Consider the following 25,561-nt stretch of genomic DNA (forward strand, 5'->3'; position numbering starts at 1 on the left):
TGCAGCCCTCCAGGTGTTGTGAAACTACAAGCCCCAGCATGCTTTGCCGGTAGACAACCAGTTGATAGCTGGAAGGGCATGCTGGGACTTGTAGTTTCACAAACACCTGGAGGGCCACAAGCTGCAGCTTCTTCATTTCAGTGGGAAAAGGAATATGAATCTCTCTTATGATAAAAAAAAAGACAATAATCAAAATTACACAACAACGTGTGGGCAACTCTGCCTATCTTTATTTTCTACCAAGCAGAGTTCAGCTAAAGACTGGAGGTAGATTTATCAAAGCTTCTAAAAAAAAAAAGTTGAGATGCTGCCCATATCAACCAATCAGATTCTAGCAATCATTTAAATGTACTAGATAAATGATAGTTAGAATCTGATTGGTTGCTATGGACAACACCTCCAAGGTTTGCTAAACCTACCCCTGGGAGTGTTGCAGTTTGACAACTGTTAAAGTGCTTCAGGTTATAAACTCCTGAAATATATAGACTAGGAAATGCAAATAAGGCACCGAGATTAGTAAAATCATGAAATTCCAGGCTAAGCTGCAAGAGTTCTCTAGGCATGAGAAGATGAAATTCTAGATTTCTGAGAAAGATTTGTTATACTTCATAAGTTAGAATACAACTTTTGACAGGTCATTCTGTTGATAGGGCCAACTCATACCTTGTTATGTTTGAATACATAACATTTAAATCAACCCTGCAGAATAATATAATACTGCATACCGTAATACTATGTTATACCAAATATAACTGCACCTCTGGCAGTCCTGCGCCTCCAGGATAGGAATATCCAACATCAAATGGTTAAATTCCTTCCACTGATCGGCAATGACGCAGAGCGTGGATTAAATCCTGATATTCTTACACAGCATGAGTCATCTCCGGAGCATATGGAATTCAATCACATTACGAAATCACCGCGTGGCTTAGAGCCATATTGATGAGCGACTACTCAAAGTCACTCACAGGCACTTTACATGGTGGCAATAATAATGTTAGTTGGGGCATATGGCGAACTATTGCTTTCAATAATTGCTTTCAATAATCCATATATCAACACTTGAAATCAGACTTGTCCAACAGCTTCTAAAATAAGCGGAGACGTCAGGTTTTGATGGCAGCAGGAATGAAAACACTTATTTTTTGTGATATATACCATACAATATATTAATTTAAGTATATTAAGTGCTGTTCTTGAATCCCCACGGAGCCTGCAGGCTTTGCCTCCTATAATAAGATATCAGCTATTGCCCAATCATTGAAGGACAAGGCAGACAGAGAGGGACTGACCGCACTGAGGCTCTGTTGCTTAACGGATTATATTAGCATTAATATGATCCCATTACACAGCCTATAAACCAGAACTGCTACTAGATAGACCAGGTAGTAATAGGGAACCAGATAGGCACTTTAAATATAGTTATACAAAGAGGCGTACAGCCAGGTCCATAGTGATGGGCTTCCTTGGCACCCTATCAGAACAGGTTAGTGATCGGGAGTCCTCAACTTAGGGAGGCCACAACAGAGTCAAAACTTCTGTTCCACCCAGGTATAAAGTAAGTGTCCAATTTAATTGTCAAGGAGGCAAGGCAATTTATCCCCATCTTAGATTGAGAGATCCCATTGTCCTATCATGGGCTGGGTCATTATAGCAGCCTATAAAATGAGAAGGCCATGGGGTCTCTCTCGGGCTTCAAATGGGATTGCCCTACTTACTGTAAATGTGTCTGCTACAGTTTAACTTTCACCAACAGAACTATAATATGATGTGAGTTATATTAATTACTGCAGACAAACCATGGAATTCTTTCACCCATCTTGGCTAAAAGTCTTAAATGTGAAGGGCAGCCCAGCAGGAGCTAAACGAAGAGCCAGGCTAACATTCACCTTTGAGTTCTATGATCTGTATAAAAAGGCACTTAGCAGTACTATGTAAAAAAACAAAGAACACAATGCAAATGGACATGTATAATTACACATTACATAATTTGATTTTATTTAGAAATTTCTGGTATCATGTGAAGGTGTATATATCCTATGCCTGGTCAACCAGTAGAAATGGTCAGATTCTTTTAGCTGGATTCCATACATATTTTACAAGACACAATCTGTGTAGTTTATGTACGAAAAATATAACATATTATTTGTTTAGAAATCATGTACCTATAGGTGTTCATCAATGTGTTCTGAATAAACACTAGGGGTAGATTTACTAAAGCTTATAAAAATGCAAAAGTGGAGGTGTTGTCTACAGCAACCAATCAGACTTTAGCTATCGTTTTTTAGAATGTACTAGATAAATGATAGCTAGAATCTGATTGGTTGCTATGGGCAACATTCCCCCTTAGAAACTTTAGTAAATCTAGCCCTAGGTTTTCTTGTTTGTTGTCTGTTCCATACACACAGTGGAGGCAGCCATTTTGCAAGCAGAGCCAATATTCATCCTATTAAATGCCTCAGTGATGTCATTAGTTTCTAGTGAATTGATAGGCTGCATTCTCATGAATAACTGCCCATAAAATGGCTGCTTCCAATGAGAGTAGGCAGGGATGTTGCCTATGGCAACCAATCAGATTCCAGCTGTCATTTTGTAGAAAGTACTAAATAAATGAAAGCTAAAATCTGATTGGTTGCTATAGGCAACATCCCCACTTTTTCAAACTCGCAGTTTAGTAAATATACCCCTAAGTGTCAGAAGGACATTGTAAAAGGAAAGAGGATGTGATATTGTTGTGGTGAATGCAGGGAAAAATTAGTAAATTATGTACTATTTATACTGCGTGACCTGAAGTAATTCTTGTGGTAGTTACAGCACATCAGGATGAGACACAATGCAGAAGTTACTATAGAAAGCTACAAGCTCTATAGACGTTTATTATTATATTTTAGATATGTGGTACCACAAAGGGTCCGCAACACCTTACAGAGAACATAGGACAAAACGGAACACGACACACAGAGTTAAACCATCAACTCAGCAGAGAGCAGGTACAACGGGGAAATAGATATAAGTGAGTTCCAGAACACTTAGAAGCTAGAAAAGGAATGGAGGAGATGTGGGGAGTGAACTAAAGCAACTGAACCTGTGGCCAGAATGTGGGATCAGAGCCTGCGAGATGCGAAGGGAAGGGAGAAGGTGAGACCATGGGCAGGGGGGCTTAGTGTCAAGGGGCAAAATTGAGGTGCCGAAGGCAAAAGGTAAACGGAGGAGGAGGACATGAGGATTAAAGGGCCCTGCTCGCGGGAGCTTGCAATCTAAAGGGTAGGGGCAGACTAACTAGAAGCACAGAGGCGGGAGTCAAGGTGAAGGGGAATATAATGCTACAAGCTCTATAGAAATCTACAAATAAAATTCTTGTGGCATTCAAAATAGCCAATAAGTGTAAAAGTCTAGATAGTTCAATGATTGGCACATTATAACAAGCAATAGTTTTCGTTGTCATTTAACGCTGCGCTTCCGCCCTCGGTACCACCTAAATTGTACTAACCTGGTAATACCCCTAGCTGGGTCCTATGGGCTGCTCCATGCTGCCATTTTTCCCCGTAAATAAATGGCAAATTGTGTAAGAAGAATTGGACCAATGAGAAGCCACAATTTCTTTTGCGGCTTCTAACTGGTCTTCTGGCTCCCACAAACACACACCACCCCCTCTGCAGTGTTACACCGTCCCGATTCTTAATGTCTGTACAGAGGAGTCCCCGTGGATCTGGATAGGGGAATCAGCAGATTAGTACATGTAGGTGGTAGTTCCCCACCCATATAGTAGTTTTATTGGTGTCCTTCTACTGGTACCACAACATTACCTTAAATAAAAATAATTTAGCTGGGGCTGAGGTACTTACGTGCTTGTTACATAGAGTAATACGCAGATGAAGGGCTTGATGCGTATTCTTATAAATATGTAAACTGTAAAGGCTCTATAATGTATATTAGAGAATTATGCATATTTTAGTAGTTGGTTTTTGATTGAACTATTTGTATTGGGAATCGTGGCGAGTCCAAGGTCAGTGGTCAACTCATTCGTATTTTGTTAGGGGAAGGCGGCAATATCTATCTACTTACGGCTCCCACTCTGCTTTTCCAAGCAAGATCAGGGGACAGTGCTTTTGTTTGGGCTTTCAGTTTCATGGTGATAAGTCATGCATCTGGTTATAATCATCATCATCAACATTTATTTATATAGCGCCACTAATTCCGCACATTAACTCACAGAACTCACATTAGTCCCTGCCCCATTGGAGCTTACAGTCTAAATTCCCTAACACACACACACACACACACACACACACACACACACAGACTAGGGTCAATTTGTTAGCAGCCAATTAACCTACCAGTATGTTTTTGGAGTATGGAAGGAAACCGGAGCACCTGGAGGAAACCCACGCAAACACGGGGAGAACATACAAACTCCACACAGATAAGGCCATGGTCGGGAATTGAACTCATTACCCCAGTGCTGTAAGGCAGAAGTGCTAACCACTGAGCCACCGTGCTGCCCTATCACTTGGTAATAATCTCAGTGTTAGCCAATAGTAATCTTGGACTATATCGCACCATGCCTGCAGCACTGAAACGAAGACAATAGAGAAATAGAACATTCAGAGAATGAAAAGCATTACCACTATAACTCAATGTTAAGATCTATTGACAAACACTTCCGCTCCTTTGCTTTGGAAGACAGCGATGTTCTGATTCCGCGCCCCAGTAATATGCGCAGTTCTTCAGTAAGGTCCATGAGACAAGATCTAAACAAGCTGAGAGATTATTCTTGGTGCTGTCAGTAAGGTTAATGTAAAGCGCATTGTTTAACATTGTTAGGAATGCTCTGGGCAAGACAGGAGTTTGCAGGAAATATTCTCAGTCTTAAGTGCTTCTCTAAACAGACCCGACCACTTTCACAGGACCCGCAGACCAGCGCCTCTCCCAGATTATTCTTCTGAGGATGCCGGATACCAAGAGATGGCAGATAAAAAGTATGCTGTAAATATATAGAATAGTTGGCTCTTCCTCTCACATTGAGGGATTTTATGAGAAAGGACATAAGAACCGCGAAGAACATTGGAAAATCCTTTTACTGCATAAAATCAAGTTAGACAACTTCAATCCCAGAAAACACTTACCGGTATACTACACTTTATTCCATGGTATATTAACCATTGCAATATCTTCTAACTGCTTATAATACACAAGGGACATGAAAATATTTAGAATATACAACAATATATATCCTTATATTTGGCAAATAGTGATATCATTACTTATATGGAGAACAGAGATGTCACATCTGCAAAACATAAACTTATATTTGGTGACAAGCTGTGGTCAAAGTGGGCTGGTATACGGTGGTACGCCATACCACCACTTCTCCTACTGCCTTCATTGTTAGATGATCACATTCCATTCACTTGCATTTTCCACACCGCCACTTCTAAGTTTCCACTTTGACCACAGGTGACAAGTAAATTTAAAATGAGGCATGTGACACAAGTTACAAGAGTTCCGTGACGAAATGCATACCGCTCAGTGACGGCAAAACACGCATGGATAGGATCATTTGTGACCTGCACAAAAAGTTAATCCAGACCGGCACCACTATCTAGGGGCGAGATCACAACTCTGATATGTTTTATCAAACATATTGCACTCTATCGTAACTGAGGCCTTTGTGCAAAATCCCAATGGCATGATCACCTGACACCACAGTGTTCTAAAGCAAGGATACACTCAATCTGCGCTACAATAAATTGAATGGGGAATTCTGTTCCCGTTACACCAGAGCGATGGCGCTGTCAGCGGGATTATGAAAGAAGAATCACTTCACTTTGCTTCTATGATATGACGACTAAGCGTCTCTTGTTTTGATCGCCGCTGTTTCCTGGTTAGAAAATGGCAGCGTTTTACAACATTTGAGCAAACATGCCCTTTGTGCCGACACACTGACTTTCTATTATACAGGATCAAATAAATATACATTAAACACTGCTCAGGGCTCATTCACATATACGTGTTCAGAAAAATCAGAATACACACATGAAAACTAATGCGCACTTTAGACACCTTATAGGTAGTACGCGCCAACACGTTAGAGAGGTATTGTTGCATTCTAAAAATTTAAACACAGCGTTAACAGTTAATAATGTGGTGGTGGGATTCTGGGAAAGGCACCAATTGCGTTTTTTTTATGCGCTAATGTAATGTACTTATTAACATGTGAAAAGCGCACAATAAACAGAAAAGTGTGAACAAAAATCATCCAAAACTTGGCAAAGTTGCAATGCGCCATATTCCTTACGACTAACAACATAGTTTCTAATAATAAATCAGTTTCCCAAACTTGCCCAAGTATTACATTGAATTTAATACAAATCATAGAGCCTATTAAGGGTCAACACAGAGAATTTTCATGGGAACTTTTACCCCAAGGACTATACACAGGACACGCGGTCACCCCCTAAGGTTAGAGGAGAGGAAGTTTCACAACCAGCACAGGAAGGGGTTCTTTACAGTAAGGGCAGTCAAGATATGGAATTCACTGCCAGGGATGGTTGTAATGGCAGATTCAATAGATATGTTTAAGAAAGGGTTAGACAAATTTTTAGCGGAAAAGTGTATCCAGGGATACGACCGTTAATTAAAATGAAGGATAGTAGTGGATATAGGGTAAAAATAGGACTGCAATATTGGGTCTGGGGGGATTTTCACAATTGAAACAGATTGGCTTACTCTGGATCAATTTCAAATAGAAGTGCAGGATCGCAGGAGATCCAGAATAGGTTGAACTTGATGGACTGGTGTCTTTTTATAACCTCATCAACTATGTTATTCAGCTATTTCAGAAGGTCTGCATGTTGGGGCAAAGCTATGGAAATCTAACGTATGGGCTGGATAGGTGCGTAGTTGCACAAGCTAACAAAATGGGGAAATAACTTATACAGTCGACACACACACACACAATGACTGGTTATAATAAGGGGGGTTTTGGACAGTACTAGGGCCCAGACGTTCCTTATTTAAACTCTGTGGTGCAATTATGACCTTTTCAAAAGATAAAGTGAGTGAGGGGATTACTGTATAATAAACCTGATGACATTTTCTTGCTATTCATTGCAATTACTTATTAATATACTCAGCAAGCCTCATACTCATAAGAGGCCAAGTGAATATTAAAGAATTATGGGTGTTTCAGTGGGGAATCAGACGCAAAAAATATGTGGTGTGTTGGCTGCGCGGCTTGACCACTGCCCAGATAGTTTGAATTCAACACTAGTTCATGTAATAGTAACCTAACTTATCCATATAGTGGAGTGGACAGGACTACGTAAATATTAGGCCTTTTATTCTCACCACTGTATGTTTTCAACTCGAGAAGACTGTGAATATCCTATAAGTCAGTGGTCAGGGAACAGGGGTAAATTACCCTAAATGGGGTATAAATGAAATTCTTGGGGGTAATGCTGCCGATTCACATGCTGTCAGTTGGATTGTAGGCCCCTTTAAATGTGAAATTGGTGTTGTACCAGAAGAGCCTCAAGGGTTGGCAGAGGCACTTCTTGAGCTTTGATGCAATAATAAAGCACGTATTGCATTTGAAAACAAAGCAGATCTGTCATATTTTTGGATGTCAACATCTGCACAGGCATCAAAATTGCACATGAGGCGGCAGTCAAAAAGTTGCTGCCTTTTGCAACAACCTACCTTTGCAAACAAGAATTTTCCACTCTAACGAACATAAAAACAAAGCAGAGAAATCGATTGGACGCTGAAGACTGTATCCAAATTGCTCTGACATCAAAATGCCCCAATATTGATGCTCTCGTATCAAAAATGAAGCAACATCATTTCTCCAAAACCTGAAGTTTTGAAGTTGAAGCTTTCAAAGCAATTTTGAATAGATTCAATAACATTCCAATAATTAATAATATATGATTTCCTTACTCTCAAATCAAGGGGTAACGTCGGCGTATCTAAATATATTTGGGGGTAAAAGGTAAAAAAAGTTCCCTGACCCCTGCTATAAGTACATACTAGGTGTACGCTTTCTGCACAGAGTGTAGTCACTATTTATCCTCTGCTTATGTCAGCATGTCGCAAAAGTTCCTATCACACTACAGCGCATATGATCTATGGACACAAATAGAAGACAAACGACGGATTCCCGGAACATCGGGGAGCAGAAATTGCATCGAGGTAGATTTTCATGTCTGTGGCCCTTATGACACCACTCACAAACGATGGCACTTCTCATTTTCCAACTGCAAAATAACAATTGTTCTTATACAATTGAGCAGATCTGAAGTGATGGTAAAACAGATTAAATGATGACAACCCATCGCTGCAGGTGCGATGCATACGACAATGATAGCGTATGCAACAGGTACAGCATATTTCTGAGTGCTGGTAACAGAGGTGTGTAAAAGTCAAACTTCCCCTGCACCTATGGATGAAACTAGTGATGACAGGAGCTGCCCCGTGGGTCACGTGACCTTTCTTTGTGCCACAACCTGTCTCTGCCTAGAGCCCAAACAGGTATTTCAAGACTCCAGGAGGTTTCAATGTTTACTTTGTAAGCTTCTTCATGGGATTAGTGTAAAGAAAAGGTGAAGTGCACCACGTCTGTTTCATGACTAAATGGGGATAATCGGGGAACAGGTGAATTACCTCACAAAGTGCTTGCAATGGACACAACAGCTAGCAGAAAGTTGTGAGGTGACAGAAAAACAACAGTCACTTAGTATATATGAGGTATACAAGACGACATCCATGGAACCTCAGTGTATTCATCTCTTATTCTATGAACATTTAGTAGAGACCTGGGTTCAAGGCAATACATAAGGATTGTAAGCTCATATGGAGAAGCGGGTCTACACGGCTCATTCACTCGCTCATTTAATTGTATGGTTACCACGTGCCAGACCCGACCCGTTGCACTTTACAAATACTTAACGTAAATAACGATTGTAATATTTTATTTATAAACGTGTGCATCCGCTGCGGAGAGACGTTGTATACAGGGCAGAATTGGTTCTTTTCATTGCCTTTTGATGCTACAAAATTGCAATGTGCATACAATTGTATCCAATGCACATGGCAGACCTGGGCTGCGTCATAAAAATCAACAAGTTCACCTAAAGCCTTTGCTGAAAAAAAAAGTACAGAAGGAAGTCAGGGAGATGAATCAACAGGTTTAGCAAGTGTTGTAGTAAATGTTGCAGGAGGGCATGTAAAAGTCAATGTAAAACGGTCTGAAGGTAGGATAACCCGCTACAGTGTTGCCCTGAGGAAAATGACTGAATTACAATCAAGTTGTCAGTGCACACTGCATTCAAGAGAAAGTTCAATGGGGCGATGCATCAATATCATCAATATCAATGCTGTTAGCCTGATAAGGCTATGTTTTTTTGTAGTATAGAGGATTGGATTAGCTTATCATAAACTGTTTCTCCCAAAAATTACAGCATTCCGACTGTAAATCCTTACTGTGTTGGTAGCTTACAGGTACTTTGTCATTGTATCATCATCATCACCATTTATTTATATAGCGCCACTGATTCCGCAGCGCTGTACAGAGAACTCACTCACATCAGTCCCTGCCCCATTGGGGCTTACAGTCTAAATTCCCTAATACACACATACAGACTAGGGTGAATTTGTTAACAGCCAATTAACCTACCAGTATGTTTTTGGAGTGTGGGAGGAAACCGGAGCACCCGGAGGAAACCCACGCAAACACGGGGAGAACATACAAACTCCTCACAGAGAAGGCCATGGTCGGGAATCAAACTCATGACCCCAGTGCTGTAAGGCAGAAGTGCTAACCACTTAGCCACCGTGCTGCATCATGACAATTAAATAAAAACTCTAAAGCATTAAAAAAAACTGATGGATAGATTTTCACATTACAGTTCTCTGTAAATCATCAATACTACAAATAATCCTATGCAGATATTTCAGATATCTGAACAATCAAAGAATGTACAATAACGTTGTAAAACCCCACGCACCACAACCTAACTCTCCGCTGCGGATGCCAGACTGTACATTGTCTAATAAAACAAATTGCTACAGCCGCCTCTCTACCTCTATATGTATGAGCAGATAGGGAGCTGCAGGTCTTGTTCTGGGAACAAAGGCTCTTTGTGCTTTCACCTTGCTGTGGTTTGTGGAAATGGCTGTGTCAGGCTGCCTAGGAAACTATAGAAAGGTCTGATTTCTCTCTTGCGCAGCTCTTCTGTCAGACATACAAGATCATGCGTGTACCCAAGGGTGCTATGGTAAGGGCGGATTTATATTTACTTCATTAAGTCAAACTTTTCTGACAGATGTGTCTTGATCTAGCGTGCTCACCTACTTACTGGCAGAGCCGGATTAACCCTAGGGCTAACTGGGCTACAGCCCAGGGGCCTCGGGCATCCATGGGGCCCTTGAAAGTGCTCAACAGCATTATTGATTGTTTGGGGGCGCCCCCGGCGCGTTCATTGCTGCTGAGCACTTTCACTGCGGTCCTTCCTCAGCACTGTAGTCTCCTTACTGAGGAGATCTCGTGAGTCTCACTCTCACGAGATCTCCTCAGTAAAGAGCGTACAGCTCGCCGGGGAAGGACCGCAATGCCAGGAGAAGGAGTGGGGGGGGGGGGCTCACAAGGGAATGGAGGCCCCCTTAGCACAGGGGCCTCCATTCCCTTAATCCGGCCCTGCTTACTGGTGAAAAAGTTGGTGCTTCATAGGGAATACAAATTAAACCGGGGTCATGAAACGTCAGAGGAGGGCACAAAAATAGCTATTGCAAATAAGGACCATATCAACCAAGGAAGATATGTTACAGAAACAATACAAATGTTGATATTTAATGAATTTGCCTGCTAGGTTAGGATTTTACCATCATCATCATCAACATTTATTTATATAGCGCCAGCAAATTCCATAGCGCTTAAATATAATTATACTAGTAAAATTCCAATACGCAACCACAAATCCCATCCACAATGTTCACTTGCTTGCTACCCATGGCATGCTTAATGTGTGTCCAACAGTTGCAAGACAGAACAACCAGTGTAGCCAACTCCATAGAGTACCAGCAGTTTCAAAACAAGACGAACAGTAATAGAATAGAATATTTTTCATCTTAGACCGGTCTGGAGTTCTTGTTATTTAGCACATTTAAAGTAGAATTTCATCCTCAACTAAAAATTGTGTTTTGAGGGGAGTCTACCGAGATAAACTATGGAGGACTAATTAGTTTGATGTGGTACTGTGATCCTCTCTCCTTGGGGTATATATACTAAACTGAGGGTTTGAAAAAGTGGAGATGTTGCCTATAGCAACCAATCAGATTCTAGTTAATAAGCCATACACAGCTTCTAGAGCCAAATCCTTAATTGTAAAAACCCCATAGATTAAGGGATAACTCCATTCAAACCTGAAAATGTAGTTTAGTCAATGGGCAACGCACTGTCTGTATGAGAAACTTCTCATAGTGCTCCAAGCCTCTTCCAGAGATAGACCTGTCCTACAGGCAGGATATAGCACAGCTTCCCCTGACTGACGCAGAAGTCAGGTGACTCGCCGGATGGGGTAGATACCAGGTAAGAAATATTTTACATTAACTTACGTAATTCCACCCAAAACAGATCTTTTTATTTTGGGGTGAATATAGAGTCTTAATCAAAAACGATTTCAAATCGGATCAAACGTCGTCAACACTATCCAGAGTTCAGACTTCATCCACAGATTCCACACAGAAAGTCTTTAAGACAAGAATTGTCCACTCACCCTGCATTTTACGTATTATTTTAGAACATGACAAACAAATCAAAGCCATTATAAATATTTAGACATTCCACGCAGGCACTGAGAAGAGAATAATGCAATCTATTATGCACTCCTGTAGCTTGTTTAAACCCTAATGCTTTAAAACAAAATGTTGATGATAGATTTGCTCTAATGACAAGGTTACTCCTGCCTCGCTTGGTGCCTCTTACAACAAAGAGCATAAGATACTCCCCCTGGTCTGAAGAGGCAGCTCCATTCATGAGATGCAAATGTTTAATCTTGCATACACAATGCCATCTGCCACACCTGCAGCCCCGTGCCAGGAAGACAATGCTGGAATACTGGGCTTTCTGCAAGGTCCCTCAATTAGCCCCTCGTTACCAATTATTGCAAAAATACATCACTTAAATGGGTTGTGTCAACAAAAATGGTATTATTTAAAACGCAACATAGTATTAAAGAAAAAAAAAAGGTTTACAATATAAAGTAATTAAAAAATGTGCCTAATTATGCCGTTTCCACTCATCTCTGCAATTTCTGTAGCAATTCTCCCATAAAGACTGTGGACTAAACGTGAGCTCCGGTGGGCAGAGACAATTACTGATTTCTTCCCTCATTACTGGCATTACAGCAGGTAGTGATGGGTAAGAGTAAAACCAGGCCCCCAGCGTCACCCTATAGCCCCCCCACAATTTTTTCACGTACCTCCCCAGGGGCAAACGCAGGATTTGTAGAGGGAGGTTTCCACACCATGTCGCCAGTGGGCGTGACCAGCATGCATGGGGGCGTGGCTATAATTTTAGACAGCACTTGGCTGCTCTCCAACTCATCCAATCCCCATAATATACATGGGCAAGCAATGGTGCCTGCACTACTGTTTGGTGCAAGCAGCTATCCCTTTTCAAGCAGAGTTGTGTGAAGCGGTAGCAGGGTCCAACCACCTCAATTATACAGTGTCCCAGGCTTGGAGGGGGGTTTCCAGGCACTAGGAACCCCCCCACACACACACACACCCTCGGTTTTCCTATGTTTCCATCTATCCCGAATTAATAGGGGCAGTCTTGATTCTAGGAGACTGTTCCGACATCCCGACAGTTAGGACTAAGTTACCTACCAGGGGACGTGGCATGCCCCAAATGGGACTATGGTAGGTATACCTCTCCTACCCAGTAATTTGTATTTAACTGTAGAAATGTTACATCTATTCTCAAACCCTCAGTTTATTAAAAAAAAAACGCAATGGTTGACATTCTCACTATGCAAAAAAAACCTGTCACCTTCCAGCCTACGACAAACTTAGATACAAGTGTACTGTGTCTAATGGTAAGTCCAGGTTTGGTAGCACATACACCAATGTCAGGACGCACAGGTAGAACTAAAAGGGAGGAGAAGCAATTAACCAACAGAGGACAACAAAAAGGAGGGGGTCATCCACAATAAGGTTAGGAGCATATCTGTTTTTAATCCTCAGGATTCAGGGGGGCAGTGTGATTATTGGAAATAAATACCCCCCCCCCCCTCCCATGAAGTTGTTCTATTTTCATCACTGTTTTCATTTAAGTTGCTATTAGTGATTTCCAGTTTGCAAAGTGTAATGTGATTACTATGGCAACCATAGTTACATGACATGATATATTGAGTATTGGTTTTATAACAGCCCTCTTCTCAGACTACATGGGGGGAATTCAATTGGCCGTGTTATGGGTAAAAGTAACACGGCCTGCGCATTATTACAGTTATTACAATAACAATGCGCTCAATTATCGTTATTACGGTAGTTTCAACCTCGGCTTTTTGCTCACAGCTTCCTGAGAGAAAGCTGGGTTAAAACTACAGTAAATAACGGTAGTAGTTTTATTAAGTTGAATACCCCCCTATAATTCACAGCATCAATCCCCCCCCCCACATTCACTTCTTCCTATGCCACCATGTGACCACCGAAAATCCTGTTGACTGACTGGCTCAGACTCACAGCTCAGTTTACACTCTCCTTGGGAACAAGCAGAAACCAAATGCCTTCAGTTGAAAGACACTTTTTTATGCAATGGCCGCCATATCAACTATCCCCCACAGATTGATTTATGCAAAGGGAAGATATTATTATTATTATCATTTATTTGTTAGGCGCCACAAGGTTTCCGCAGCGCCGCACATAGTACAAACAGTAGACTACACAGGGTATAACAGTACAGAACAATAAACAAAAGTACCAATACTTCAGAAACTCCAGGCAGGCAGATGCAATAGACATGGAGCAGAAGAACGGGTAAGGAGACAGGAGGGAAGAGGGCCCTGCTCATACGAGCTTACATCCTAAGGGAGGGTTAAACAGACCAGGCACAAGAGGAGCCAGTTGAGGGAATGGGAGAGAGGGGAGAATGAGTGGAGGAGATAGGGGTTAAGTGGATGGTTGGTAGGCTTTGAGAAAGAGGTGAGTTTTGAGTGCACGTTTGAAGGAGCACAGAGTAGGAGAGAGGCGGATGGAGCGAGGGAGGTCGTTCCAGTGAAGGGGGGCTGCACAGGAAAAGTCCTGGATTCTGGAATGGGAAGAGGTGATCAGAGTGGAGGAGAGGCGGCGGTCATTGGCCGAGCGCAGGGAGCGGGCAGGAGTGTGAATGGAGAGGAGGTTAGAGATATAAGGGGCAGTAGAGTGGGAGAGAGCCTTGTAAGTGATGGTGAGGAGTTTGAAAATAATTCTGTAGGGGAAGGGGAGCCAGTGTAGGGCAAGGCAGAGAGAGGAGGCAGAGGAGGAGCGGTGTGAGAGGTAGATGAGTCTCGCGGCCGCATTGAGTATAGAGCGGAGGGGGGAGAAACGAGAGTGGGGGAGGCCGGTGAGGAGGAGGTTGCAGTAATCCAGGTGGGAGATGATGAGTGCGTGTATGATGGTTTTGGTGGTCTCCTGAGAAAGGGACGGATGCGGGCGATGTTGCGTAGTTGGAAGCGACAGGCTTTGGCAAGAGAATGAATGTGGGGGGCAAAAGAGAGAGAGGTGGGGGGCAAAATAGAGTTATAGGAAGACAATTACAAATCAAGAGTCTACCAGATTAGGATGAAAGCTCTCAGAACCTAGGAGAGCAGGCAGTTCTCCCCAAAAAGCTCTTGGTAAACCTGTAAACCAAGGTGGACGGGAACGTGCCGCGATGACAGAAATTGCATTATCAAGTCCTGCACACTTTAGTGAACATGAGTGGGCATAGGCGTGCTGAAGCCCTTAGAGTTAAAATAATATTAATATACTGTATACATCATTCACATGCAGCAAGATCTCCCTCAAAAATGTACCGTATCACAGAACAATTACCGGTATGCTCCAATGCTGGGAGTAGCACCGATTTGGTTTCCAGTACCAATATCCTTAACCAAGTCCTGCACATATACCAGATGCCAGGTAATCACGCCAACTGAAGGATGCCATCTACCAACTGGATGAGCAACACTGGTGCCGACATACATGGATACAATCATGAGCCGGAACCAGCGTTTAGTCGATGTCAGCACTTGATAAAACCCACCAGTCACCAGCACTTTACAGGATAACGTCAGTGTTCCGCCGTGTGACCCTCTGAGGCCAACTTACGTCACATTTCGACAGAGACTAAGCGCTGAAATGATTGAGGAAGGACATGTTTATGGGGGCAAAAAACTAGTCATGTCTACGAAAAGTGAGTCTGAGTCAACTTCAATGTATGTCTCTTTCTATAGTATAGTATATTATATATATATATATATTATACAGGTTTTGCACTACTGTGTAAACTCCAGAAAATAATAGCAGTTACTAGGTGTTATATTATGGCCACATATATATTAAAATGGGTTACAGCAAGTTAAATGTATGAACTTTTTTTCACACATTTGACTCTATCAACATTTATAGTTGTGGATGTTCTAATGCTCTGATTGGTATATCCTTAATACTGGTCTAATGCTCCCATTGGCCACAGGCTGGTCTAGTCCTATGAATATTCTAATGCTCTGATTTGTACATTTTGCTCTAACCCTGTGAGTGCTGTAATCCTCTGATTGGATACAGATTTGTTGTACTCCCCATGTATAACATTGATATAAACAAAATATATCCTTCTCTATGTGTCTGACAACCACTTCTCATTATCCTGGCAGGGTTGAGCGTATCAGACACCATCTATAGAGAGCTCTACTGTAGAGCTACTGACGGACTTAGGCTTCAGGTAACTGGGTGGGGGGGGGGGTGTTTGAGAGGAGGGGGCATGTTTTATTAATAAGGAGCTCTCCAAACCCTTTAAGCACAGGGATGACCAAGCTTCTTCTCTCAAATAGCTGCAGGTTTGCTTAGTCTATGAATATTTTAATGCTATAATTCCTTAAAGGTTTTCTTAGCCTTGTGAATGTCCTAATGCTTTGATTGGTTAAAGATTGGTCTAACTCTGTGAATGGCTACAGATTGTTCTAGCCCTATCAACGTTCCAATATTCTGATTGGCTACAGGTTGATTACGTGTCCTTCTACTGCAAAATGTCTTACACCTGGACGGTAGAAATAAACGTGAATGGAATAGTTGTTCATGTCCTAGTGTCTAATAAGCATTTAACCTGCTTTTATCGATTACCAAATAAAAATATATATATTTTTAATGATGGGGTCCCACTGGGGTCTTTATTGCAATAACAAAAATGAAATCAGAAGCTAAAAGTACAACAAGATGTATAAAAAATACAGAAAAACATTATACATCTTGTTGCAACACAACTTTTTTTCACCCAAGATGCTGTTACTTACAAAAACTATTTTATCCGTTACATCACAACAAGAGGTCACTGAAGATTCTTCCAAATCTATCACACTAGACAAAATAACTCATGTAGTGCAGACTTTTAAGTATTGTTAAATAAATTCAGTCATTCAAACTGAGGTATACTGAAGTAGTTATTTACTTTCATTAATTTGCACATGGAATGATCATTTACAAGAGACACCAATAAGTTAGCAAAGTATTGTACATGGAAATACATGTACCTCCAAACTTCCACTCTCCTTTCGCGGTGCGATAGATATGGTTGCTATGCGGAAGTTGGCATAGCAACCAGCGGTATGAACTTGCATTTGACACAACACTCTAATCCAGTGATGGCTAACCTGTGACACTCCAGGTGTTGTGAAACTACAAGCCCCAGCATGCTTTGCCAGCTATCAGCTAGTTATCTACTGGCAAAGCATGCTGGGGCTTGTAGTTTCACAGGTTAGCCATCACTGCTCGAATCTGAGTTTGCTTTGGATAATACATTCCATACTATGTTAAATACCAGGCTGCTACAATCTCTCCTATACAGCAACCATTACTGCTGCACGGTGTGAGAGCCACTGGTATGTCACCGAATCCTATGAAAAAGGGGATAAAAAATGAGTGCAACTGATTTAGTCTTCAATGCTTATGAGCTGCACATACAGAAACATATTTTAGGTTGAAACTCCTTCACTGCAACAGCTCAGAATGACAAGTTTAAATTAGAAATAACAATCCTCAGTGTTCTTTGACCTTTACAGCCTGTGCATTAAAAAGCATGAAAATGATATTTCAATGTGTACTTTTTGCTAAGGCCTGCAGACATACCCATAGCAAATGCCTGGATAGAACTAGAAGCACGAGACTTCCAAGTAGGAATATTAAGGTTAAGAGCATGACGAATGTGTCTGACTGGGAAATAGCTTCATAACATCATCTGACTGGCAATTAGATTTACAGTGAGGTGAAAACCAAAGGCTATCTCCGGATATATGTGTCCCATTCTCTATCCACACCCCTGAGACCAGGCTGTGATCTGCATTATTTGTCATATAACTTATGCAGATCACTTCTGTCAGTACAAAGCTACCGCCATAAGATGTTCTGCTAATTAAGCGGCAGCGTGATCTTCCTCCAAATCATTACAACGTTCCTGTGGGCAAGCCTTAAAGCTGGACGACACAAATGAATGAATCCAATCAAATGGCATATGATCATTTAAATCTAGTGTAATGTATGGGCATATAATTAAACTTTATTTATCTAGCACCAACATATTAGAGACTATTTCACCATCATCGCAGCAAAACTACAGTTCTAAAATTCGCCTGCATTTCTTTTATAAATGGTGAATAGTGATCAGAGTTTGCTTTTCTCAGGCGAACATAAGTTTCTCCAATACAATATGTATTGCACACTGTAAACCACACTATTATGGATAATTTGACACACACCCACACACAAGTTAAGAGAATAGTGTAACGTACAGCATGTGTCAGTTAATACAAAAATCAGTCATATTAAATATAAATTAGGAACAAATATATTTAATATGGGGGCCTTAGCATCCCTCCTGGTAACCATGGCACCTCTAAATGCGCACTAGCACTGCTTGGGGTAAATGTTATAGCTAGCAAACGCCTCTTAGATTTCACTGCCAAGCTCCTGAATTGTACATCGTTTTGTCCACCTGATTTACCACGCAGTAAAGGTTGAAAGCATAATCAGTCTTGTTATTTCCTATATTCCTGCACGATCTAGAGCGTCCCTGTGTAGCCCACAGGAAATGTCAATAGACATTCGGAAGCTTGGAGATCACCAGTTCTTCCATCAATGGAACATGTTCACTAGAATACCCCACCCTGCATTCTGACCCATAAACCAGCCCCTTTGTTTTTGTGATCAGAAGTATGTAAATTTACAACAGACCCTAAGATTTATAAGCAATAGCTCGCTACTATAGCTACCTCAAGCTTTCGGCACGGTCCCTAAGGCCTCTCTTGTGCTGTGATCAGCCACCGAGCCCCCTTCATTTCTAAATAGAATGGAGTGTACAAAGGAGAACACCGGGAAACAATACAAAGCTAGAAGCCATACAAACACCAAGATGATTTGCAGAATAATACCGTGTAATCACTGCATCATCAAACAACACAATTACAAGATACCAATCACTGGAGTGACAAAGTGTATTTAACCACATCATCTTAGGCTTTAATTGTGTGATAATAATGCACTGCCTATAATGTAGTGTCCTACATCTGTTACCGTAGCCTGATGACGCTTTTACAGAAACTTGTAAATGCAAACTCGCAAACTTTAAAATTGTATCAAACGTATATATAAACTTTGCATTACAGTGCATCATAAAACACTGCATTATGTCATTTATTATAGCATATACTGTCAGAGTATTGTACATAATTAAATATGGAAGACACTCAAGCTGGTTACGTTCTGACCCTGCCCAGACTCGACCAGACAATCACACACCTAATATGCTCTAAGCTACCATTGTACAGCATGTAGTCACCACCTAAAAATGTCTATTACTTAATACATAAGCTAAAATACAGCTATTAACATTGATCAGTCATTTAAATCTGTTCAGGCTGCTAGAAGTGTCATCTCATTCCAACTACAAACTGTATTGATTGCAAAATATTACATTTGAGATGTTTGACAAGTTTGCTGGGCTTTTTAAACAAACGCTCATCTTTGAGCAACGCGATTCTGTATGCATTATGTTATATATATATCCCTACTGATCAGTACTGCAGAATATGTTTAGGTCTTATAAAGGAGAAATTAACAATCAATATGAGTACTGTAAAATCTAACCAGTCAAGACTGATTGGGGTTGTGCTTAGACCTAAGTAAACTGCATTAGCTTGCTGATGGTAGAAATCCTCTCCTGGCTACCGTTTAAAGGGATGCTATCCAGAAGAGCATGGCAGAGGGTAACCTCCCCCTAGGCCTGTCTCGACTTGTCAGCAAGCTACGTATTGGACTGAGACAGTGGCTGGGTATGATGTACCCATCTCTTTTTTAGAGGTGACCTTATCGCCGATAACAGTATTCACACTAATGCACCCACACAACTGTCCCAATCTCCACTCTGAACCACATTTGCTCCTCTTGTTTCAGCTGTGCCCTCTTCCACTTAGAGTGTAAGCTCTCTAATGAGCAGGGTCCTCCATACCCTTTGTTTTTAAGTCTGTGTTTATTTTATCTACCTTGTATGTCCCTGTGTTATGTATGCGCTGTTTTTCCTACTGTACGGCGCTGCTGAGCAGTGTGACGCCTCACAAATCTACGACAATAATAATAATGGTATCCGTCATGCTCAATAGATATCCACCAATCACTGGCTTGGGTCTAACTCAGGGCATTCAACAGAGTGTCCCAAAAGGTTCCAAAATGATGACTGGTGAAGGGCTAACGCTATCCACCAATCAGAGAGCTGGAAATCATCTGCTGGGTATGACAACTTGCTTCAAATTTGGTAGACAGCTTCCAAAAATCTGATTAGTGGATAGTGCTGAGCATCCTTTACAGCCCACCTATAAACAGAGCTGGACCACATGTAGAGTAGGTAAACTGCAAAGTCTCAATAGTTTGTATTTTTTGTATTGTATTGTACAGAGAGAATTAGAATGATCCCTGAATTGTACAAAGAACTATAATGCCCCCGGTATTGTATATAGAGATAGCTAGAATGCCCCCGGTATTGTATATAGAGACAGCTAGAATGCCCCCGGTATTGTATATAGAGACAGCTAGAATGCCCCCGGTATTGTATATAGAGACAGCTAGAATGCCCCCGGTATTGTATATAGAGATAGCTAGAATGCCCCCGGTATTGTATATAGAGATAGCTAGAATGCCCCCGGTATTGTATATAGAGATAGCTAGAATGCCCCCGGTATTGTATATAGAGATAGCTAGAATGCCCCCGGTATTGTATATAGAGATAGCTAGAATGCCCCCGGTATTGTGTAGAGAGAGCTAGAATGCCCCCGGTATTGTGTAGAGAGAGCTAGAACGCCCCCGGTATTGTGTAGAGATAGCTAGAACGCCCCCAGTATTGTGTAGAGATAGCTAGAACGCCCCCGGTATTGTGTAGAGATAGCTAGAATGCCCCCGGTATTGTGCAGAGACAGCTAGAATGCCCCCGGTATTGTGCAGAGATAGCTAGAATGCCCCCGGTATTGTGCAGAGATAGCTAGAATGCCCCCGGTATTGTATAGATAGCTATACAATACCGGGGGCATTCTAGCTATCTCTATACAATACCGGGGGCATTCTAGAGATAGCTAGAATGCCCCCGGTATTGTATAGAGATAGCTATACAATACCGGGGGCATTCTAGCTATCTCTATACAATAACGGGGGCATTCTAGAGATAGCTAGAATGCCCCCTATATTGTGTAGTGATAGCTAAAACGCCCCCGGTATTGTGCAGAGATAGCTAGAATGCCCCCGGTATTGTGCAGAGACAGCTAGAATGCCCCCGGTATTGTGCAGAGATAGCTAGAATGCCCCCGGTATTGTGCAGAGATAGCTAGAATGCCCCCGGTATTGTATAGATAGCTATACAATACCGGGGGCATTCTAGCTATCTCTATACAATACCGGGGGCATTCTAGAGATAGCTAGAATGCCCCCGGTATTGTATAGAGATAGCTATACAATACCGGGGGCATTCTAGCTATCTCTATACAATAACGGGGGCATTCTAGAGATAGCTAGAATGCCCCCTATATTGTGTAGTGATAGCTAAAATGCCCCCGGTATTGTATATAGATAGCTAGAATGCCCCCGGTATTGTGTATAGATAGCTAGAATGCCCCCGGTATTGTGTATAGATAGCTAGAATGCTCCATGTATTGTATAGATAGCTAGAATGCTCCATGTATTGTATAGATAGCTAGAATGCTCCATGTATTGTATAGATAGCTAGAATGCTCCATGTATTGTATAGATAGTTAGAATGCTCCATGTATTGTATAGATAGCTAGAATGCTCCATGTATTGTATAGATAGCTAGAATGCTCCATGTATTGTATAGATAGCTAGAATGCTCCATGTATTGTATAGATAGCTAGAATGCTCCATGTATTGTATAGATAGCTAGAATGCTCCATGTATTGCATATATAGCTAGAATGCTCCATGTATTGCATAGATAGCTAGAATGCTCCATGTATTGCATAGATAGCTAGAATGCTCCATGTATTGCATAGATAGCTAGAATGCTCCATGTATTGCATAGATAGCTAGAATGCTCCATGTATTGTATAGATAGCTAGAATGCTCCATTGTATAGATAGCTAGAATTCTCCATGTATTATATATATATATATATATATATCTAGAATGCTCCATGTAGTGTTCATATATAACTATAATGATCTATGTATTGTACAGAAATAGATAGCAAGCTTCCTGAATTAAACAGAGACAGCTAGAATGCTCACTGTATTGTATAGCAGTCACTAGTGCTCTCTGTATTGTATAGAGGTCACTAGAATACTTTCTACATAACATACTTGTCAGATGGGGCTGTGTCGTTTCCAATTCTAGTGCTTTCAAATGATAATTTTCCATATATTTCACTGGCTGTGTAATATCCCACAAACATTATACAAACCAGGACCACAGGATTTTGGCAGTATGGATTTTTTTACTGCACCACACAGTTGTAAGAGCTTTGGCAACTTTCTTGTGTTTGCCCCTTAAGCCAAAAGTTTCCAGTCTTCCCACATTTTTAGAAATCCAAATATGAACCCATCCAAAAGTTAAAATAGTCTATATGTAGAGGGAAAAATGACATCATGTATGCAACTGTCAGCGAGACAATTTTAGCAGGCCCCGTCAAATGGCGAGGACCCATGCAAGGGAATCTATACAATACCACATAGGTTAGAGCAATAACATTTTAAAAGCAATCATTCCTCAGTTCCTGGAATTGCTTCGGCCTCTCCTACACTTAATAATGCCCACTAATTCATTCTAGATGACCTCAGTTTCCACTTCATTTAAAAAAACATCTTTCTGCAATAGATGGGGATCCACTGTTCCAAACCAACTCCATATGTTTAAACTTAACTGCTGCTCTTAATTAGTCTGTATGTATCAAATAGTAAATACAAGCAAAAGACCAATCTAGAACTTATCTATTAATGAACATTTAAAATAAAACAAAAACACAACATATCTCCACTTGCCAGCAGGACAGTACCAAAAACCAATATCTTCCTTGTTCCACCTCACCATACATATCATTACTCTAACTCTCCTGACCTTTGCAGGGTCCACATGGAACACAAATAGAATGTTACCCACTTTATACCACACTCCTGGAATAGATGCATTTAAAAGTTACCCGATCACTTCATGTGGCTAATGCTCATGTATATATTTTTGGATCCCAGTCTGCACCCTTGTACGAGACATCCCATAGTCAAATTGCCTATCTACCACACAGGCAATTCTACATTCTACAATGAACCTATAAAAACTTAACTAGAGAACCAAAATGTCCTTCATGAGATACATACACTTCCCAAAACCCATAAATCATTACTACTGTTCTGTGCCTTGACTCCTGTACAGATGGTATAACCTGGGTACCCTTCAAGTATCCCACTCGTCTCTGCAATGCATGGATATTGTAGACTACTAGATCCCTCCACTAGAAGGTTCCTCTCAATATATATATATATATATATATATATATATATATATATATATATATATATATATATAATGTGGGGAACCTCAATATGTGTATATTTTCACATGCACATAAATGTGTGTCTAAAAACACGACATAGACCATGCCCATTAAATATATAGAGATATATATATATATATATATCCCCCTTAATAGATATACAGATGATGCATTTGGATGATCAATCATATCCTATTACCGAAAACGGGGAGAATCTTTGATACATTCTTCGAAATCCACCGTCATGATTGCAGCTCCTGTCCTCAGTGCATTGCAGGCAGAGATGAGGGGTCCAGGGATGGAGAGACGGGGATCGCTGGAGGATGCACTGAAGGTTCAGGACACACAGGGACGTTGCATAGGAAATATATCCCCACAGTAGATAACCAATCCAGGAGCCGGGGAGTAAGGATTAGCCCGGGATGCACGCTGCTGGGATGCACCGGCTGATTGCAATGCTGAGAACCGGAGATCGTGCTCCCTTCCCCGGGATACAAGTGTGACTCCTACTGCCGGCTATCAGCCCAGCCTGTCACAGCCAGGGAGCGTCTGCAAACTCACCCACAGCCTGTCACAGCCAGGGAGCGTCTGCAAACTCACCCACAGCCTGTCACAGCCAGGGAGCGTCTGCAAACTCACCCACAGCCTGTCACAACCAGGGAGCGTCTGCAAACTCACCCACAGCCTGCCACAACCAGGGAGCGTCTGCAAACTCACCTACAGCCTGCCACAACAAGGGAGCGTCTGCAAATTCACCCAGAGGCTTATCACAGCAAGGGAGCGTCTGCAAATTCACCCAAAGCCTCTCCCCAACCAGGGAAGCGCATACAAAACACTCGCCCTCGTCCCTGTCACAGCCAGGGAGCGTCTACATGTTCACCCCACAGCTTGTCACAGACAGGGAGCAGGTCAGTCATTAATAGGGACCGTCTGCAAATCATTCACAGTCATAAACATGTCACTGGCATACACACTATGTTTTCATGTGTCAGCATAAATAAATTAATTACAAAAAAAAACACAATAAAAAAGATCTATATGGAGAAGCCCTTACAGTTAGGTTGGCTTCACACTGCTCTGGAAATGCTGACTTCATCATCACCATTTATTTATATAGCGCCACTGATTCCGCAACGCTGTACAGAGAACTCACTCACATAAGTCCCTGCCCCATTGGGGCTTACAGTCTAAATTCCCTAACATACACACACAGACAGACAGAGAGAGAGATTAGGGTCAATTTTAATAGCAGCCAATTAACCTACCAGTATGTTTTTGGAGTGTGGGAGGAAACCAGAGCACCCGGAGGAAACCCACGCAAACACGGGAAGAACATACAAACTCCACACAGATAAGACCATGGTCGGGGCTTACTTTACTGTTACACAAAGCTGTCAATTGTCCTTTAATTCCAGGGACAGTCCCAGGTTTGTTTGTTTTTTTACAGATTTGCCCCTGCACATTTCTGTACTGGAAAATATCCCCATTTGTCACAAAAAGTTATCTTCTGCTTTTTAAATTCAATACTTAACACATTTTTATTTCTAAGCCCGATAAAGTCATATTTATTGCCGAGGGGTATTGAAAATTCACAAAGTGCTTAATAAGCAAGCAGAGCCGTAACTTAGAACTCTAGCGCCTGGGGACGAGAAAGACAAATGCCGCCCCTCTAGCCCTCAATTTTAACCAAATTAACCTAAAATATTCCTAAATTGCGCCCCCCTTCAGCGTTGCGCCCTGGGCGGTCGCCTCTGTCGCACAGCCCTAGTTACGGCCCTGTAAGCAAGTCCAGTAAACATCTTATGATGTGAATTGTAGTTCCCCAATATCCCTCTAGACCAGTGATGGGTAGCAGGGTCTCTCTCAATCCTCTGAATTTTTACCTGTGCCCACATCTCCTTCCTGATTTGTTGTCAGATTTGTTATATACTGCACCTCTATAGGGCACATGGTGCCTCATGACCGTCCCAGAGACACCTTGCGCGGATATTTTAAGAATTGAAATCCCCCTTAGTGTAATGTGCGGCCCTTATGAAGGTTAATAGGCTGTACCATGCGGCCCCCTAAAGTCGCTCAGGTTGCTCAACACTGTGCCGGCAGCAGTGTGTCCCTGTAAATAATTTTAGAATGTTTACATAACACAATTGTTTGTCTACTTAGGGCCTGTTTTACAGTTGGGCACAAGTCAATTTGCGCCATGTAAATATATGACTTTCTTAAAATGCGCCACACTGCGCATGCGCACACGACCTACACCCATATTTCGTGTTGAACATATCTTATACTT

At 41.6% G+C, this 25,561-nt stretch overlaps 1 protein-coding gene across 5 annotated transcripts in view; it reads right to left on the minus strand.

The window, feature by feature from the left end:
- Positions 1-23,880, minus strand: part of ACAP3 (ArfGAP with coiled-coil, ankyrin repeat and PH domains 3) — a 135,041-nt gene extending 111,161 nt beyond the window's left edge. For all 5 annotated transcript variants that reach the window (XM_075189741.1, XM_075189738.1, XM_075189740.1 and 2 more), the window contains exon 1: positions 23,474-23,880. In XM_075189741.1, coding sequence (XP_075045842.1) covers positions 23,474-23,520 — 47 coding nt within the window. In that variant the 5' untranslated portion in view covers positions 23,521-23,880. The remainder of the gene's footprint in view (positions 1-23,473) is intronic.
- Positions 23,881-25,561: the final 1,681 nt, after the last annotated feature.

The sequence above is a fragment of the Mixophyes fleayi genome, chromosome 11, assembly GCF_038048845.1.
Source record: "Mixophyes fleayi isolate aMixFle1 chromosome 11, aMixFle1.hap1, whole genome shotgun sequence".
Lineage (NCBI taxonomy): Eukaryota > Metazoa > Chordata > Amphibia > Anura > Limnodynastidae > Mixophyes > Mixophyes fleayi.